Source organism: Rattus norvegicus, chromosome 13 (genome assembly GCF_021556685.1).
Source record: "Rattus norvegicus strain SHRSP/BbbUtx chromosome 13, alternate assembly SHRSP_T2T, whole genome shotgun sequence".
NCBI classification, from domain to species: Eukaryota; Metazoa; Chordata; class Mammalia; order Rodentia; family Muridae; genus Rattus; species Rattus norvegicus.
Window position 1 is genome coordinate 101,389,427 of NC_141546.1, and position 18,486 is coordinate 101,407,912.

An 18,486-nucleotide genomic window follows, 5' to 3' on the forward strand; every position below is an offset into this window, starting at 1 on the left:
CCTGAGTTTTATTCATAGAAAAAGAAATGGACCAGTGGAAATATTAATCAATATTAATGTGTGTATGTTTCTCATGGAATATATTCTCACCTGAGCAATAGTTACAAAAATCATTTCCAAAGAGGAGAGAGATGCTGTGTCCTTACAGGTGAATCGTCATGTGCTCTAGCTGCCCTTCTGGTTAAGGTCTTCTTCCGTGAGCATAGCGACAGGGAAGTGTGTGTAGCACTGGCAAGGTATCGGGAACACAATAGAATTACTTTTCGCGTCCATAAAAACACCTCAGTAGAGAGCGAGGATCACTGCAGACTGGCTTTGCGGGAGCTGAATTGCACACATCTTGGGCCATTGTGTTGTGGACAGAGGGGAGCATGCTTCTTGGAGGAAGGGCATGAACAAGAGTGCCTGCCAGGCATGAGGATAGGAAGAACAGAAGGAAACCAGCCCATAAAAAACCTGCAAGTTGAATTCTGCAAGTATAAATTAAGAATTTTTATTTCTTACATCGAAAGCTGTCTTAAGTGGTAAATGTATAGATGAATGTTTTATGAGCTTTTAAAAAGTAATTTTAAGTTTACAAAAGCATTACAAAGGCAGTTGGCAGAGTTCCTACCTTTAACATTCTTGTCCTCTGAGTCCATTCCCTTTCCATGGTGATATTCTGTTACTATGAGACCTCCATCTCAGTTCATGAGTACAGTGCGTTTATTAGAATTACTGTTGGTCTTCTCTCTCTGGGTATTCTGCTTAACCTGTAGTCAACCAGTTAGTTATACTGTGAAAAGGTGAACTGGTTGACTGTAGAGTAGATTAGAGTGGTAGATGTGAACCCAAAAGACGATGACAGCAGAAACACCGTGAATTGACTCACCGTTTGCAGGCCATAAAACACTTGTTCTCTGAGGCCAGGCTCAACCGGGTATACTTAGTAAGCATTGGTCTAATTGGAAAATGTGCCTACCCAATCTGATTATGGCGTGCCACACTAGACTTCCAGGGGCATTGGATATACAGTCTGTCTCTAGGGACTCTGAGGGACTCTGAATTGTAAGGACATTTTATCTGGGGGTTTCAGAAGAGGTATTGTGGCTGAGGTGTGTTAAGGATGGGGTTAAAAGAAAAACAGGAAAAGCAGAAATAGCAATTTGGGTCCTGCCTACATAGAGGGAGGTCAAACTTCCATGGCCCTCTCCTGCATAGGAGGGCGGTCCAACTCCTGAGGTGTTTATCACTGTCATGCAAGGACATCTGTGCTTGTAGATGGATGGCGTGGCTTTAATACCTAAGAAATACTGATGTATAGGAAACTTCAAGAGTCAATTAGAAGAAAGTTTAAAAAATGAGTCTCTAGACAAGTTCTTATACCTTTCATAAGTTTATTTTTGAAAAGCACATATAAACTCATAGTTTGTATGCAAAATCTATGTGGATTTAGGTCTTAGTAGTGACTTTCATCTTAAATATTTTATAATATGTTAAACAGGCTAATGGGCCTGATTTTAATAAGCTAGGCTACATTGTTTTACGTTTTTTTGGTTTGGGCTGAGAGTCATGGCACTTGGTCCAGGTCAGCTCTGCATTCGGTTTTCAGAACTCACATGTAGGAAGGGGTGAACCGATTCCTTATAAGCTGTTGCCACGGACAAAATCTTCAGACTGTGCTATGTGCACATGCGTGCACACTCACACAAATAACTACTTTTTAAAACATTATTGGTTTTTGTTTTATGTACATTGGTATTTTGGCTACATGTATGTCTGTGTGAGAGTGTTGGATCTCCTGGAACAGGAGTTAACAGATAGTTGTGAATTGCCATGTGGTTGCTGGGAATTGAACTGAGGACCTCTGGAAGAACAGCCAGTTCTCTTAACCATCGAGCCATTTCTCCAGCCCCCAAATAAATACTTTCTAAAATGACTGATTTAATTTAAAAGGCCAGCAGTGACAATTTCTTGATCAGTTAAAATCAAGAGATAAAAGTAAGCAAGGACAGAGAGCTTTCAGATTTAACAGTTTTCTAAGAGGCCAAGCTGTTCATGATTTGTTCTTATTTTTGTTACATTTTCATTTAACGAGCCTATCATATATATAAATATTGGTTCCATTAGAACCATCATAATGGTGTGTTCATTTTGGAGTATATGTTATTCATTTAAATTTCCATATTAAATTTGAACCTGTGTCTTATTCTCTAGTTTATACAGAAAAATGAGAATCTTGGTTAATATTGGCTGAAACTCAACTTTGTGGCTTGACTTTGTGCTATGGCACTGTCACCAGCATGGACTCTTTTTCTCCTTGGGAAGCAATGGTGCTGATGTGAAATTGTCAGAACAGCTTTTCTAGACTATCTACAAATGTAGTTATGGAAGTCATTTCCCATAGGCCGTGTTTCTGTACTGAGGAAAGTTTCAGCTTGCTTCTTAGCGACCTCCTGTCTTATGGAGCTGAGGCTCGAGCTGAATCGCGCAGCACAGCAGAAGGGAACCGTGAGCCTTCCATGAGAGCAGGGAACAGAATGTGTCCCCGTGTCAGCACTCTGCAGTCACATCTGCTTACTGTCCAACTCTCCGCTAGACTCCTGGGCTTTTATGCCTCCTAATAATGTGTTCTGTGGTTAATGGAACTGAGACAGTTGAAATTTGATTTGAAAAAAAAAAGAAAAAAAATCTTATTTTCTTTCAGATCTTTGTCAGGCTCAGGTCCATCTCTGGGTTGCCGTCTCTCTTTAAAGCTTGAGGGCTGAGGGATCAATTGTTGTTTTGATCTGCTTCATTTGTCTTCTTTTCCTGGTCGTAGTGACTCCAGCAGCCTCAGCAGCACTGATGCCGGCCTGTTCACCAACGATGAGGGAAGACAAGGTACCGAGATACTTACTGTTCCCCTTTAGAAAAGTCCATTTGTCATAGAAGCTGCGAACAGCAGCCCCTTGGCATCACAGATGCTACTCAGACTGCTCTTTAGTGTGGTAGCTAGTCTCTGAACTCCACAGAAGACGTCCTGGAATGACAAGACACTGAGTCCCATCCTCCTTATTCCAAATGTTTGTAAAACTAAGCATTCGAGTGGATTTGTAATGGCTTGTCATTTTATTCAGTTGTCACACACTCTCCAACTCATATGTAGTTAGTGGCGTTTATGGAATTCACTATTATAAACTAATGAACACACTATCTATATTTGAGGTCTTTTCTATCCTGCAGTAACCCAAAATCTTTTTAGACCTCAGCATCGCAGTACTTTGAGTGAGGAGTTGTGTTCACCTAGGCTGATTTCACCTACTCACAGCAGCCAACTTCTCTCATTCACAGTACAGACCATAAAGTTGAGCCAATATGGACTGAGCACAGAGGGGTCTTTTTTCTTATAAATGCAGTATTAAGTCCAGGAATGGTAGCCTATGCCCTTAATCCTTGCACTTAGAGGCAGAAGCAAGCAGATAATATCTGTGAGTTCTACACCAGCAAGGGCTACTTAGTGAGACCCTGTCTTTAAGAAAAAAACAAACAAACAAACAAATCACTCAAACAACACAGAGAAGGCATTAGCAGAAACTAGGATCTACAGAAAGAAACAGAGTATTTATTGCCTTAGATGGGTAATGGTGCCCATGTTGTCTCGCAGACCTCCTTGGTGAGGAACACACATCGATGACTGCTCTTTCCACATCTGTGCGCTTTCTCAGGAGCATGTCAGGAGAGGTACCTGGATAATAGACTCAAATTTTGTTAAAATACAGACCTTGCCCGGCTTACAGATGCTGATATGATCAAACAAAACGCTAAACTTTAGTAAAAAGAACTTCTTGGCCAGCCTGGTACTCTTTAGAAGCACTGGCTTTCAGAAGAAATAACACAGAAATTGTGAGTTCGCTGCATCTCATGTTGCTGAGGGATTTTCTATCAATTCATTTACCTTGTTCTCGTTTCATTTCATTCATTAAGAACTGTGTGAGTTCCAGTTTTTATTTATTTATTTTGAATGGGGAACTAATCCAGCGGAAGTGGCTTTCTCCATGTTACAGGAGGTAGAGTTTTACCTCACCCATCCTGTCCTTGCCCATGCTCTTAATGACTGTTGATTTACTTTTCACAGTATGGTTGCACATCATATAAAAGTGAGGTCAAATAACTTCATTTTTCCAGAGTAGTTTTTGCTTTCCTTTTTGGGACAGGTTCTGTGTGTATGTAACTTGCCTTCTTCAGCCGTGCCTTCCAAGTGCAGTGGTGGGATTAGGCTTGTGTCCATACCTGGTTATGTTGTGCTAATGACAATTCAGGTACAAGAAAGTCAAGTGAGTCCCTGCTTGCATTTTATAGACCTGCTCTGTGACATTTTAATTTACCTCTTCTATGAAATGTTAATATTTAAGTTTTATAAATTTTAATTTTTTAACAAAATATTTTTGTTCTCTAATTTAAAGTCTTGTGATTCTCACTTTACAGTTGCTTTTAACTGTTTATCTGTTTCTCGTGTATCATCCTCAGCTAAACTTTGGGCTTCTTTGCACTGCTTTTGTTTCATGATTGCAGTTTTCATCTTAATAGTAAGAAATTTCAAAGTCAGGAGTCCTTCAAAGGGCAAGCTCATGAGTGGAAACTCTGCCAAGCAAGCCACAGCACTCGAGGCTCCTTGGGATCTCAGGCACAGTTAGTGACACTCTTTCAAATATTACTTTTTCTTATTTTTTAAGCTGTCTACATTCTATATTTAATCATTTTTATATGTTTGTCTCTTTATAGCTCTTAGTAATTCCTTAAGAGAAAGGTAAAATGTTGCTGCTCCCTGAGGTTAGGTGGATTTGAGGGTCATTTTAGCAGCCTGCTAGGTTCCTCTCATCACATCAGTGACTGATTGTCGTCCCTGGAATACCTATTGCCGTGACAAGCCTGACTCTTGGGTGGGTTTTGTCTTTGTTCAGGTGACGATGAGCAGAGCGACTGGTTCTATGAGAAGGAGTCGGGCGGAGCCTGTGGAATTGCTGGAGTCGCGCCCTGGTGGGAAGAGGAAGGCCCCGTAGAGCTGGACACCAACCTCCCCGACCCCGTGTTTGAGAGCATCTTAAGTGGCTCCTTCCCTCTCATGTCACATCCTGGCAGAAGAGGTCAGTAGCTCTCCCTGGGTGCTGATCCCCTTAGCCTGTGGCTCCTCCTGGATAGACTGACTGAAAGGCTAGAGCAAAGTGAAACAGTAGAAACACAGAATGCTGTAGAGAAGCTTGCTGGATCCTAGTCCAAGTACTGCAGTCCCCCATTTTGACATCAGTGAAAATGCTGGCTGTCTTACTGCGTTCTTCAGAATGGTGTTTCCTGGTAAGAGTTCTAGCGTGTGAATGCAAGCCAGTCAAACCTAAGAGCCCTGCTGGGACTTACCTCAGTTCATTTTCCACAGTAGTTTTCTTGGTGTTCACAACTATCAGCAAATTAGGTTAATTCTCTGTTGACAGGGTCTTCTGTGCCCTAGTGGTCACTATGTCTTCTAAATCGACTGTTTGATTTCCCAGGTTTCCAAGCTAGACTCAGTTGCCTTCATGGAGTGCCTTCAAAGAATATTAAGAAATCTGCAGGGGCTCCACCTTCAATGGTAGGCATGCTTTTTTATTGAATTTCATGATTGGAAATATTTCCATTTCTCTGGAATAAAAAGTCACATCCTCATTTTTCACTTATATTCTAATGTTATACTTAAAAATAATCCATTTTTTTGTAGGCTACAAACTGGACCAGTGTGATTCCCCTATAAGTCAGATCTTCTAATGCTAATAAATTAATTTGTTTGAACACCTGGGGAATGGCATTGGAGGGAACCTGGCTCCTGTCCTCTTCCCTGGAGGGACGCACTGACTCGCCGACCTCTGATGCAGACCTGGGGCTGTTTTTGCTGCAGGATTGGTGTTCTTTTAGCCAGAAGTGAATCTGATGGGGAGGCTTCCCTGGGATGTAGGTCGGCCCAGTGTGTATTTTTATGTATTTTTCTTTTATGTTTTTAAACATTGGATCTTTTTATGTATTGCTTGCTTTGCCAAATGGTAACTAAAGATAGAAAATTGAAAACTACACTTAACCCAAGTATTCTAATATTTCTATGACTGGTTAAGATTCAGTCTTGATCTCTGACTGTTGTAAATAAGAAATGATGCTAGCCGTTCATGGTTCATTGTAACAGGCGTCTCCTGTAGCAGCGTGATTTAAACTAGTGCTGTGAATAATCGGGAGGTTGATAATCTCTGCTGAAGTTTGTTTTATTCAGCTTTCTTCATCCTTGGATCATTGTTCTGTATTAGTCCTGTTACTGTAGTTTTTACTGCACTGCAAAAGCCCTGCCTCTCACGCAGCACAGTGAGGACAAACTGGTCAGCATCAGGGCATCACCTGCTCCTACATTTCCAGTGGTTGTGTCAGCCTTGAACTAGTCTAGCTGCCTCGCTGGCTCCGAGCTGACGAGATGACCGAGCCGGCTGTTTCAACAGTGCTGCAGGACCCAGTGTCCCCATCGTGTCTAAAGTGAGAGTCACCCTTAGGATGGCAGCGCGTGTGTGCCATCGAGTTTTAGAAATACTTGCGTAAGCTCATTTTCACCAGTCAGCAGGGAAATCAAACGTTTTCACTGGTGATAATCCTTACATTTTAGTAGTTCAAGCCATTTGAGTTTTTAAGATGGTTATTTTAAAATGATTACTATTTTTCTAAAATTCCCATAACTGATGGTCTTTGTGATTGGATGTTTTCATGCTGTATAATTTGATTGTCAGGTCAGCATTTAATGGCTACATTAAATATGATTGGGAAGGAAATGTAAAGTTGACATTGCTTTTACCTCAGATTATATGTCCTGAAAGATTTAAAAATCAAGTAGAAATATCTGACGTCTTTGGAGAGACTAAAGGCGACACGGTGAAATAGAGCCTCCTGACTTCCCCATGTTTAAAGGTGCAGAGGTGTGCTTAGTGATCACAGTAGGGATTTTTATAGTGTGTCTCAGAGCAACAGTTCATGTATTTTCTGAATTAGAGTGCTTTTGTTTTTTCTGGTCACCGTCCCTTAGATCTGAATAAGTCACTGAAACAGCCCAGCCTATGAACTTTGCCTCACCAATCATGAATCCAGATGAGTGCTATCTAATTCTTGGCTTAGTTTTACCTATTTTATTTTTGGTCCACTGCTTGCTTGAGCATAGCTGGGATTTGTAGCCCATTTTCTCCGCTTATTGCAGCCTCACTGTGGTATTTTATAGAAGCTATTACACTGATAGGCTAGCTTCATAGTGTTGATGATACATGGCTTCACCATACCAAAAGCTGCCTTCCCCGTCTATATTGTAAAGAGGTGATTAGGTCTCCCTTCACGGAGATACTCTCCGCACGGTTTACATGGAATGAGTGCGTTAGGTCATGACGTGGTTTCCTGGTCAGATTTTTACTGCAAACAGGACTCCTGAAGTCCTTCTTTCTCACAACCCTGAATGGTCCTTGTTTAGATTTTTTACATACTGTAATTTTTTTCTCCAATAAAATCTCTGACTTGGGTAATAAAGGTAAGATTTCCAATTTGTGCTGATGTCTTTGAAAACCCTCTATATAGTTTTGCTCACCGTATACATAGCATTAGCCTGCTAAGGCAGTCATCATTAAGGGGTATCTGATATTTCTTATAATAAGAAAATAAATTCATTTAGCATAGATTCACACAGGGAAAAACAAAGTGTGTTTGAGAGATTCATTTCATGGGCAGATTTCATCCCGTGAAGCTCCAACCCATTAACGAGGATGGCAGCAAAGAGTGGGAAGCGATGGTGGAGGAAATGACAGGGGAAGCTAATTGAGATGTGGCTGTTCTCAGGTGACTGACCCTACTCCACACAGGCTTGTACGACACTGAAGGCTTGGTACCCACGTAGGGAGCAGGAAACCATTGCGCCTTGAGCACAGTCAGGCTTAGGTGCCTGGAGGTCTGGGGTCCCCATCGTCTTATCAGCCCCTGCTCATGCTGTTATATGTGAACTGTGTTAAAGGTACTATGTATTGTTGATTGGTGAATGTGGAACTTATGGACGATAATACCAGAAAGGCTCAAGAAAGACGCTCTAACAAGTATTTTGTCCATAAGGCTCACAGTGACCTTCTCATGCTTAGTAACATTGGCGGACTCCACCAGATAAAGCACAGAAGTGTCAGTCACCGAGGGACAGTAAGGAGGCAGTGTGTGTTCTGTCACTTTGTGAGGTAGCTCGGTTTCCACTGCTGTGCACGTACCCAAGAAATCTGCAGAAGCATGGCCTTTCAGCCTGCAAATAAATTTTAGCTGGTAGATAAGTTTTCAGGTTCAGAATCTGCAAGGAGGAACAAAAATTGAGTATAGTTTTTGTAGAAAACAGTGGAATTGTAGAACAGTGGTTCTCAACCCGTGGGTCATGATATCCACAGGGGTTAGATATCAGCTATCCTGACTATCAGATAATTACACTGTGATTCACAACTATAACAGAAGTAGCTATGAAGTAGCAACAAAATAATTTTATGGTTGGGGGTCACCACAACATGAAGAACTGTATTAAAGGGTTACAGTCGTAGGAGACGGAGAGCCACTGTTGTGGAGCGGTAACAGGTGGGGAACTCATGTACTCGGGAATTCTCCCTGGCTTAGTATTACTTGAATATACACCGTAACCCTCAGTGTCTTTTTACTTTATAGAGGTGTTGCCAGCCTTAAATGGGGTGCAGTACACTGCAGTAGGCTCAGGCCATCTCTGGCACGTAGTGGATGAGCAAGAATTGGTGTCATTGCTGATAGTGAGCATAGCTGGTACTGTAACTTCCAGTGTCATGAGTCCAGGTGCAGGTCTCACCTCAACTCTTCCATCCACACTTTATAGTAATGTGCATTACCTCAGCAGAGTGCTTTATTTGTAGACCTTTGGGTTACTTTCATATCTTCTGTCTTTAATATAGTCTGAGGAATCATTCTGACTAAGTAAGTCTCAAAACTGAACTGCAAGCTGCAAAGCCTGTCCCTTCACGCTCCTCCGTCCCCAGGTCCCCGGTCATCTCAGTACTCTTTCACACTGCTCAAGAGGTTTGAATCCAGATTCAGTCCTTAAATAATTGTGCCCAAGTATATGTGAGGTTCTATGTCCTGTTTACTGTTGGGAAGAACCACTTGGCTGGACATGGTAGTGTGTACTAGTAATACCAGCACTTGGGAGAAAGAGACCAGAGACGTGGTAACAGCGAACTTGAGGTCAGCCTGTACTGTATGAGACCCTGTCTCAAAAAATACAAAAAGAAGTCACTAATGTTTTCTGGTTAGAAACTCCAGTTTATTGGAGCCCTGCTAGCCAGCCTTTTACTACGAAAGTTTAAGGGAATTGTCACTTCTATGGAATGTGCTAGGGTAGTATCTTGGTTAAGGTTTTACTGCTGTGAAGGGGCTGGCTTACTGGTTCAGAGGATCAGTCCATTATGATCAAGGTGGAAACATGGCAGTGCCCGTGCAGGCATGGGGCTGGAGGAGCTGAGTTCTACATCTTCATCCAAAGGCAAACAGGAAAACACCGGCTTCTAGGCAGCTAGTATGAGTGTCTTAAGACCCACGCCCACAGTGACACACCTACTCCAACTAGGCCATCCCTTCTAATAGGCCACTCCTTGGACCAAGCATATGCAAACCACCACAGATAGTCATCCAGAAGCTGTGCCTGCAACCTTGACATTTCTAGACTTTAATTGTTGAGTACTGTTCAGAATGGTAACATGGCAGGCTTCTGGCCTCTAGCTCACGGAGACCTCCCTTGTGGCGTGATTCAGTGACTTACCAAAGGGTAGCTGTCCATTCACCCACAATACGATGCTCTTTGGTTTTTTGTTTTGTTTTTGTTGGATTTTTAGCAGTCTCACTGTGGCCCTGGATGCATGGAGCTCACTGTGTAGTCCAGACTGCCTTTGAACCCACAGAAATCTGCCTGCCTCTTCCCAGTGCGGGAGGTAAAGGTGTGTACCACCATGCCTGTCAGCATATCCCACTCCTAAGAATCCCAGGTAGTTCGTGGTTTTCGAGTTTTTATTTTGTTTTAAACTAATGATTCATCTACAGGTTTAATATCCACTGATGTTATTCAAATTATAATGACTGCTGAAAGATTGGGAGGGAAAGACCCGTCTTAAATCACAGCGTCTGTTGTGTAAGACAGTGTGGTAAAATAAAGGGCTTTGTTTAAAATGTTTGCAGTGGCCTAGTGGCCTGAAGAGCAGTTTTGTGTGATTATAAAACCATGGAAGATGTTTGGTTTTTTGTTTTTTTTTTTTTGTTTTTTTTTTTAGTTGAATGTGCTGGAGTTGATTTCTTATGTCTGAGTTTTCAGGTATGTAATCAAAGCCTGAATGTTAACCCTTTCTATAAACTCTCCTGCCACTGTTCACACATACCTTGTGTCATTCAGGACAAAGGACCTTTAGGGCAGGCAGTTCCTGCTGTGACCGACCAGGAACAATGTTGTAGGTGCTTCCTTTGTGGAGTTCTGCTGACAGGCTTACTGTGTGTGCCCTGCTCAGTGTGATGTCGTTCATGAGATTCTATCGTAGGACTATGTAGGCCCTCCTCTGTAGCCTTTCACTGACAGGGCTCATTTAAAATGGAGTTGGTTTGAATAAAGGATTTAACCTATTTTTTTTAGACTAGTCAAAGAGAAAAGAGTTTATGACAGAAAATAAATCTAAAATAATGTAGAATAACACACAGCCTGTATTGCAACATATTTTGATTATAAGGTGAGTATTATTTAAGCTTAGCAGCTGAATTCTCTATTATCTTTTGTGGAGATCTGTATTGCTAGAGCACTTTTGGAGACTGAGAATGTGTTTAGACAGTTGGACAATGCATGTTATATATCAATTCGATGTTCTTTTCATATCAGCTTGAGATTTAGATTTCACGCTATTTTAATCTTAGAATTTTTGAGATAAAATTGGTTTTTGTATTATAGAAAAATACAAATTAATAAAATGTTAATATTTATCATGAGAAATCTAGCATTATCTGTTTGCTTTAAATTTTTTACTTTCATGTTACTTTATAATTTATACTGTGAAATTTTAATGACCATACTTGATAATTGAAAATGTAAATCCCATAACATCTCACTTAAATAGGATCAGTATTAATACAGCTATTCCTGGATTGTATTTTAAGGTGGATTTGTAGAGTTATTTAGTGGTGCACTGCAGCTTACCCATTTACTCACTCGGTTACACTGGGATACTCATATTCACCGTGTGCTCAAAGCTCCTTAAGGAACATATGCAAACAATCAACCATGAATCTTAATGGGACGAAATGTGACCACTTGCATTTTTCAGTAGATTAAGTACTTGTGCTTGCCTTTCTCCTGACTTAGTGTAGATGTGGCTTCATATGTTTGATTTTGGGTTTGTGATCGTCAATATGGTGTGCCACATGAAGCACATATAACGGTCCTCAGTGTGTGCTGGATTTTTCTGTGTTTAAGTTAATACTGTTAACATTCCGATAAAGTCACATCTTAAACTGTTTTTCCTTTGGTAAACCCAAATTAATATGATTTGGACATTTCTTCATATTGCCGTTGTATTGCTAATAAATATAAATTCTCTTCCTAAAGTAGTCCTCATTTCTGTTTAACATATTCAGCTGTGAGTTGTTGCGATATCAGTCTTCACTATGCTGACCTCAGCCACAATCAAGAAGTACAGTAATAACCACGTGGCCTCGAGTGGGTTAATAATTGGCTCCTGGTTTTTCTTACCAGTCTCTAATGTCGTACAGTCTAGAGCGTTCTGGCCAGTTTTCCTGCTCTTTGTGTTAATTCATTCTCTTCTCCTTCCCTCCAAGGAAGCCTGTTTTCTCTCTTAGTTGCTGCATCCTTTTACCCTGGATGAAATCCATGCCTTATGCTTCCTCTCTACTGTGGAGGGCCTTGGTAAGATTCTGGGACAGTCTCTTCAGGATGTTGATACCCGAAGGGTGAGTTAGAGCTCACTAACTCATGGAGGACAGGAGGTGGCAGGCATGAGGGTTAGAGCTCACTAACTCATGGAGGACAGGAGGTGGCAGGCATGAAGGCAGAGCAGGACCTCGAGTTGACCAGGCCTGGCCTAGATACCTGATAGGTAAATGTGGAGGGTTAGAGCACAGACAGTTGGGATAAACATAGCAATCTCGTGAAGCCATGTCATCCTGGTCCTGCTGATAGTTGTATAGAAAGCACATTGGATAAGTATAAGCTAAGATTATATCCAAGGTTCGAGTTACATCCTATCTCCATTAGATGAACCAGAAAATGGACTGAAGCTTGATTTACCATTTGAATCTTCTATCTCAATATGTGAGTGGCATTCGCTTACTCAAGCAAGCTTGGTCAGTGCTGCCTGCACTAGGCTGAGCAGTGTTAGGACTGGGTGTGCTCTGGCTTTGCATCTTACTGCTGTGAATGACAGTGTGGTCACCTATAGCTTTTATTTTAATGAGTGAAAGTAATCTTGGATGGGGAGGAGTAAGTAGATAAAGTAGCTGGGGGGATGCGGTGGGGTTGTTGGGACAAAGCAGACACAATGAGAGGAGGCAGGACAGTTGCGAGACATGAGGGTTCCTGCATGACATTGTAGGCGACAGTGATTTTTCAGCCTTAGCCGTCTAGTGCCACTCCTCGGGGTACTCTTCACTAACCATGAATCTGGGGAAAGACGCATGTGCGAGCCTTACACCCGTTCATTCAGCAAGATGGGTTAGGGTCAAGTAACGGGTAGCTATTTAGAGGGGACTTAGACCATCCTGTTTAATGTTTAATCATAGTGATTATGCCAAAAGTTAATGTGTAATCGCTTGTATTCTCTTCTGCCCTGTGACTACCCGGATGCCACACCTTCTACATTTAAAAAACAAGTTGTATAACAGAAACACAAATTCTTCCGTCACTTAGAGAAATGGCTTCAAACTATAGACTTGTTTGCTTTTGAAACCTAGCCTTCTGTAGTCCAAGCCGGCTTTGAATTTGCTGTGGAGCAAGGCTGGTGTCCACCTTTTTCAAATGCTACATCACAAGCACACATTTCCTTACCCTTCTACCGTTGGGCTGGACTCCCTGATGAATCCTTAAAACACGGGTTTTAAAAAAGTAGGAGGTGTCTCTATTTCTGTGGATAGGGATTTTTTGTGTGTCCTAGGCTGGCATTAGCTCTCTGGGTAGCACTGGGCTGTGACCTCCAGTTGATCTTTTTCCTCTGAATTCAGAGTGCTATGGTTATAGACATAATCTCCCATGTCTGGCTATGTTTAGGACTTAACATTTTAGATTCTAGCTACCTAAATGTTATATTTCTATGTTGTATACTAAGAAACCTTTGAAATATATTCTAAATACTCCTTTTTATTTTTAAGAAATTATGTCTGGGCATGGTGGTACACATCTGTAATCCTAGTGTTCTGGAAGCAGAAGCAGGTGAATCATGGGAAGTTCCAGGCCAGCCAGCCCTGTCAACAACATAGTGAGTGCTGGCCAGCTAGGGCAGCTTAGCAAGTCCCTCTCTCAGACTTACCCCCGTTTTCACTGTGAAGAGATTCGTTGCTGCTGATTGGTGAGCACGATTCCACTTCACCAATGGACGATCCCATTGAAACCTTCCTATTCATACCTTCTCCTGGTTGCCCTGTACGGCTGCTGTGACATTGCTAGAGTCCCCATTACTTCTGTCCCTTTAAACCAAAATCAGGGAGGTAGAAATGCTGCCTACATTTACTTTTTGCAAGACTTGTTCATCTCTGGTTTTCTGCTTTTTATGTTGCTGATAAAATTATTCTGATGGTCTATAAAACTCAGTTTTCTAATTTGCCTTTAGATATGTCAGAAACCTACTATCAGAAAAGTTCAAAAACTCAGTGATGGGTGGAACATTTCCAAATAACATTTAGTAAGCGTTTTGTACTGAAGTCACCTGTACCCCTCCAACTGAAGGTCAGTTTGCAAAACAGGGTTCATGAAGAAATGACTTAGACAGAACGTTTCCCTCGTACTTTTGAGTTAATGTGTGCCAATTGGATATGTGCTGCCTACTGTTTAAGAAATGGGGCTCTGATACCCAGAGGTAGAGCCAAACAGTATACCTCGGTTTTAAGCCAACAACATTTATATTTCTATTGTTCAATACAATGTTTAATAATTGTCATTACTTAGGGAATAAACTGAAAGTTGGGTCAACTTTTTTGTTGTTCGGTTAAAGCGTAGCATTAGGAAATTGAGATAGTTTACTATGAAAGTGTTTGAGAAAATCAATAAATGTAACTCTGAACCTGTCGGGCGTGTTTATCAGTCAGTTATAATACATTATAGCAACACTTAAATATCAGTTGTAATACACTATAGCAACACTTAAACATATGGCCCAGAGTTTTAAGGATTTCATATTAGCTTGGATTTATAACATTTAATCCCAATAACTAGTCTTTAAATTCAAAGATTAATAGCTTATTTAGTTTCATTTCCAAGTGTCTTTGATAGGCTAATTCTTTTCTGTTTTTAGTACTGTAGATTGAACCCAGTTCTCCTACATGCATCATACTCTACCAATGAGCTACATTCCTACTTCTGATTTTTATTATTTATTTGTTTATTTGACATAGACTCTCATTAAGTTATGTAATAGAGACTCCCGCTCTCCAAGGGTATCATCCTCCTGCTTCAGTCTCCTGAGCAGGTCTGAGGGTAGGCCAGCAACTTTTCTTACTTTTTGATTCATAAAATTATTTTCCTGTCACACCACTTGTTACATTAGTCAGTGGGAAACAGTCTGTCTGGTTACCTTCGCCACACATTCCTTGATTCAGATGTAGGCACAATGGAAGCTTTGAACATTTTTAGGTTAGGTATAGTCAATTAGACATGTATCTTAGTCCTCACTTGCTTAGGTTTGATTAGCATAAATTAACTTAAAAAGGGAGGGAGAGAAAGAAGCAGTTACTTAGGGGTGTGGTGGCTGTTGTGGGTAGTGTTGAGCTTGGCCTTGGGTCATCTTCATCTTCCCTACTGCACAGCTCTTTTCTCCTCCACCTGACGCCTGTCCCTCCTCTACAGCCCCCTCTCTTACCACCAGGCTGTGTTCTCATTCTCTTACATTGCAGACATTGCTTGCCCTGCCTGGTCTCTTGATTTTTCTACCTTCTAATCCTTATCATTTTTAGCACCAAGTGAACATTTGTAAACATTCTTGACTTCCCAGTTTAAAAAAAAAAAAACTACTTTTGTAATCAGACTAGAAATAGAGTTTTTTCTTTCTGTGCTCACTGCCACCTGTGACAGCTATGTCCCTTCCATGGTCATAGTGGCTTTTGAGACCCTGCCTCTGGTCAGGCCTTTCAGCCTTCAACCATGGCGTTTGTCATTCACGCTCTTTCTGTCAGTCACACACTCTTTATCCCTCCTTTAAACTCAGCTCTCCTCTGGGGTGGCAGCGTCTGTCTCTGCCCACCCATTCATCCATCTCTGGGTACCCAGTGGCTCTGAACTCTTTCTCATCTGCTTGTCCTCATTCGTTGACTCTCACCATGACAGTCTGGTTCTCAGGACAGAGTTTATCCTTTTTTTTCCTCAGTATTTGTGCTGATTAACTGTGTCTGTCTCATTTTAAGGATATTTTCTACAACTGTCTAGTTAGCGTGTCAGTGTGGTTGTAGCCTCATTCCCAATCTGAGCTCTTGGTGGCTACACTCTGGCCCAGTATACATTATTTCATAATAGAATAGCAGACTCTATTTGAACCTGTGCTAACAAGTTAATCAAATGCCTTGTGACAGATGCAGAACTTGTTGGCCATGTGACTGGGAGATCCTTAGCTGTTTTACCTGTACGGTTTCCCCATAGGTGAGGGCAGGAAAGAATGACAGATGCCATTACTGCAGGGAGCATTCAGTGCACAGATTTCCACTGAATCTCTGGGACAGTGGTCCATAGGAACAGCTCCTTTCAAATTTGGATTTTCATGTGATAAACTTTGAACTTGTGCTGACATCTAGGGTAACAGTGCTAATGTGACTGTATGGGCCAAGGAGTAGGATCTAGATGCAGTGTTTTAAAATCAATTGTTACAGCGCTGGAGAGATGACTCAAAGGTTAAGACCAGTCCTAGCACCCATGGCTCACAACCTTTCACAACTCCTATCTGAGGGGATCTGATGCCCTCTTTGGGGCCCGTGGTCACCAGGCACCTATGTAGAGCACAGACCTGCATAGGCAGAACCACCCAGACTTGGGGGACATCAGACATCACTCAGGTACCAGTGTAAGTCATGCTTCACCTCCAGTCCCAGCCCAGCCTTTTCTGGGACCTGATGCTTCTCTCAGCTTGCTTTTGCACAGAAAGCTGAGCAGTGGGCTCACAGCCTTACAGCCTTTGATTTTCCACCTTTGATGCTGTTTTCTTCTCGGATCTCTTTGTCCTTATAACCTTTTGGTAGCCTTTCAGTCAGGCTTTGGCAGAAAGCCACACTAATATTAGTTGCATGATCACTGTGTCATATTTACTATGGAGTTACACCTTATGTCTTTTTCATTTTGATTATTTTAAAAAGTAACAGATACATGGGGTTTGAAAGTCTAGAGGTCAAGGATGGCATACGACGCCCTTCCTTCCCTGTGCCGTCCCTTCACACTGGTCTTGCTAGAACACTGTCTGCCACTGTGAGCTTGCACTTTAGACAGAGCGATCACAAGCCAGACTTAGATCCTCATTGCTGCAGCAGCATATTTCAAATTATTTAGTAATTTGCTTTCATATTGGCTTTTTAATATAAATACTTCAATAAAAATCCTTTATTGCTGTAATAGTATCTCACAGTATTTAGTGTTTTGATCCTATTGCCAAATAGTGCTTTAATTTCTTTGTGAATGTCCTTTATTTACTACAGAGTCTGAGGTAGGTATTATTGTGCTTTCCGTGTTATACCAGGAAACTGGGCACCAATGGTTTCCCAGGGGCCCAGGACCTGGCTCAGTGAGGAAGACGGTCTGCCTGCCGTGTGCTGTGCAGGCATGAGGATTCCAGTGTGCACAGACAAGCTAAGTGTGACCAAACTCTCCTGAGGTGGGTGTGGGAGGATCACTGGCTTGCTAGTCAGCCTGAACAGCAGGAGGGGCACACAGGAAGGGGCGCCCCAACTATCAGTTCTCTGAGAGACTGCCTCAAGGGAACAGGGCAGAGACCGCCCCAGGCTTGCATACAGGTGCACGCAGGAGCACACATATTCATGCAGACTAGATAACCCAACTTGTTCAGGATTGTGGCAAATAGTGGTAGCTTCAGGACTTCACTTCTGTCCTATGGGACAGCCCTCAGCCATCAGGCTCCTTAGGCTTCTCGGCAAAGGCAAAATGCTTACTTTTCCAGTCGATTTTCCAGTTGATTTTATAAATCTTGGATGGGCATGTTAGATCTCAAGAAGAATGGATTCTAACTCTTGTGGTCAGTGTAGTGTATTAGAGAAATCATGATTTTGTACTTGGCTGCTGAGACTTCGTCTTCTTTTGAAGGTGCAATGTTTTCAGCATGGAAATACACCTGTCCCCTTTCCTCACTGTGAATACACACAGTCCCCTTTCCTCACTGTGAATACACACCGGCCCCTTTCCTCACTGTGAATACACACCGGCCCCTTTCCTCACTGTGAATACACACCGGCCCCTTTCCTCACTGTGAATACACACTGGCCCCTTTCCTCACTGTGAATACACACTGGCCCCTTTCCTCACTCTTTCCTTCCTTTACTCAGGGAGCTTCTTGGTTTAACCTGTTAGGTCATAATTTGCATTTTAATCCTTTTCAAGTTCTTTAGAAAGGAAGCTATGAATACTGTGAATTTTTCTAAGAGGTTGTTGAAGTAATCCTGTGCCTTGGAGTAACTAGACGTGCATTAGTAGTAGCACCCTCACTTTACAGATGCACAGATTCTAAGATGTGAGATTTCCCAGAATCAGAGAGAGACAGGACTTGGGTTTGAGCTGCTGGCTTCCACATTTTAACAGATGCAGCATTCTGGGAATCTCCCTGTGCTCCTCCTTGCTTCTGGGTATAGTGCTCTTACTGGAAGGTTCACTGTTAAAACACCACACGAATGAACTTAAATTCACTGTCCACAAGTTACTTGGTTACAATCTAACTGGGTTTTCATTCTGAAGATGGATGCAGGAAATTTTTGTTTGAAACTTTATAGAAATAATTTGTCATCAGCCAGAAGCTCGGCATTATTGTCCTTAGCCCAGGCTCTGGGACTCCACCACTCAAAAACTAGCCCAACAACCAACCAACAGATAAACAAAACCAAGCAGGCACACACAATGTATCCCTTCCACCAGCTCACCCCCCACACTCCTCCGGGAGTATAGTCTGTACTGTCTGCCCTTAACTAAGCCTCAGACAGAATGTCTGTCATTAAGATGCCTTTACTTTCCATTGGAACACCCTTAAAGGT

General features: G+C 41.9%; 1 protein-coding gene across 19 annotated transcripts in view; it reads left to right on the forward strand.

The window, feature by feature from the left end:
• Gpatch2 (G patch domain containing 2) overlaps positions 1-18,486 on the forward strand; it is a 140,715-nt gene that overhangs the window by 11,796 nt on the left and 110,433 nt on the right. For 15 of the 19 annotated variants that reach the window (XR_015635152.1, XR_015635153.1, XR_015635150.1 and 12 more), the window contains 3 exons: positions 2,801-2,862; positions 4,923-5,105; positions 5,505-5,584. Coding sequence is in view for 15 of the 19 variants with exons in the window: in NM_001401368.1 (NP_001388297.1) it covers positions 2,801-2,862; positions 4,923-5,105; positions 5,505-5,584 (325 nt within the window). In the remaining 4 variants the exon portion in view is untranslated. Of the gene's footprint in view, positions 1-2,800; positions 2,863-4,533; positions 4,651-4,922; positions 5,106-5,504; positions 5,659-5,710; positions 11,021-18,486 lie in introns of those variants that run through there. The other 4 variants (XM_087580437.1, XM_087580438.1, XM_087580436.1 and 1 more) reach the window with 2 other exon arrangements.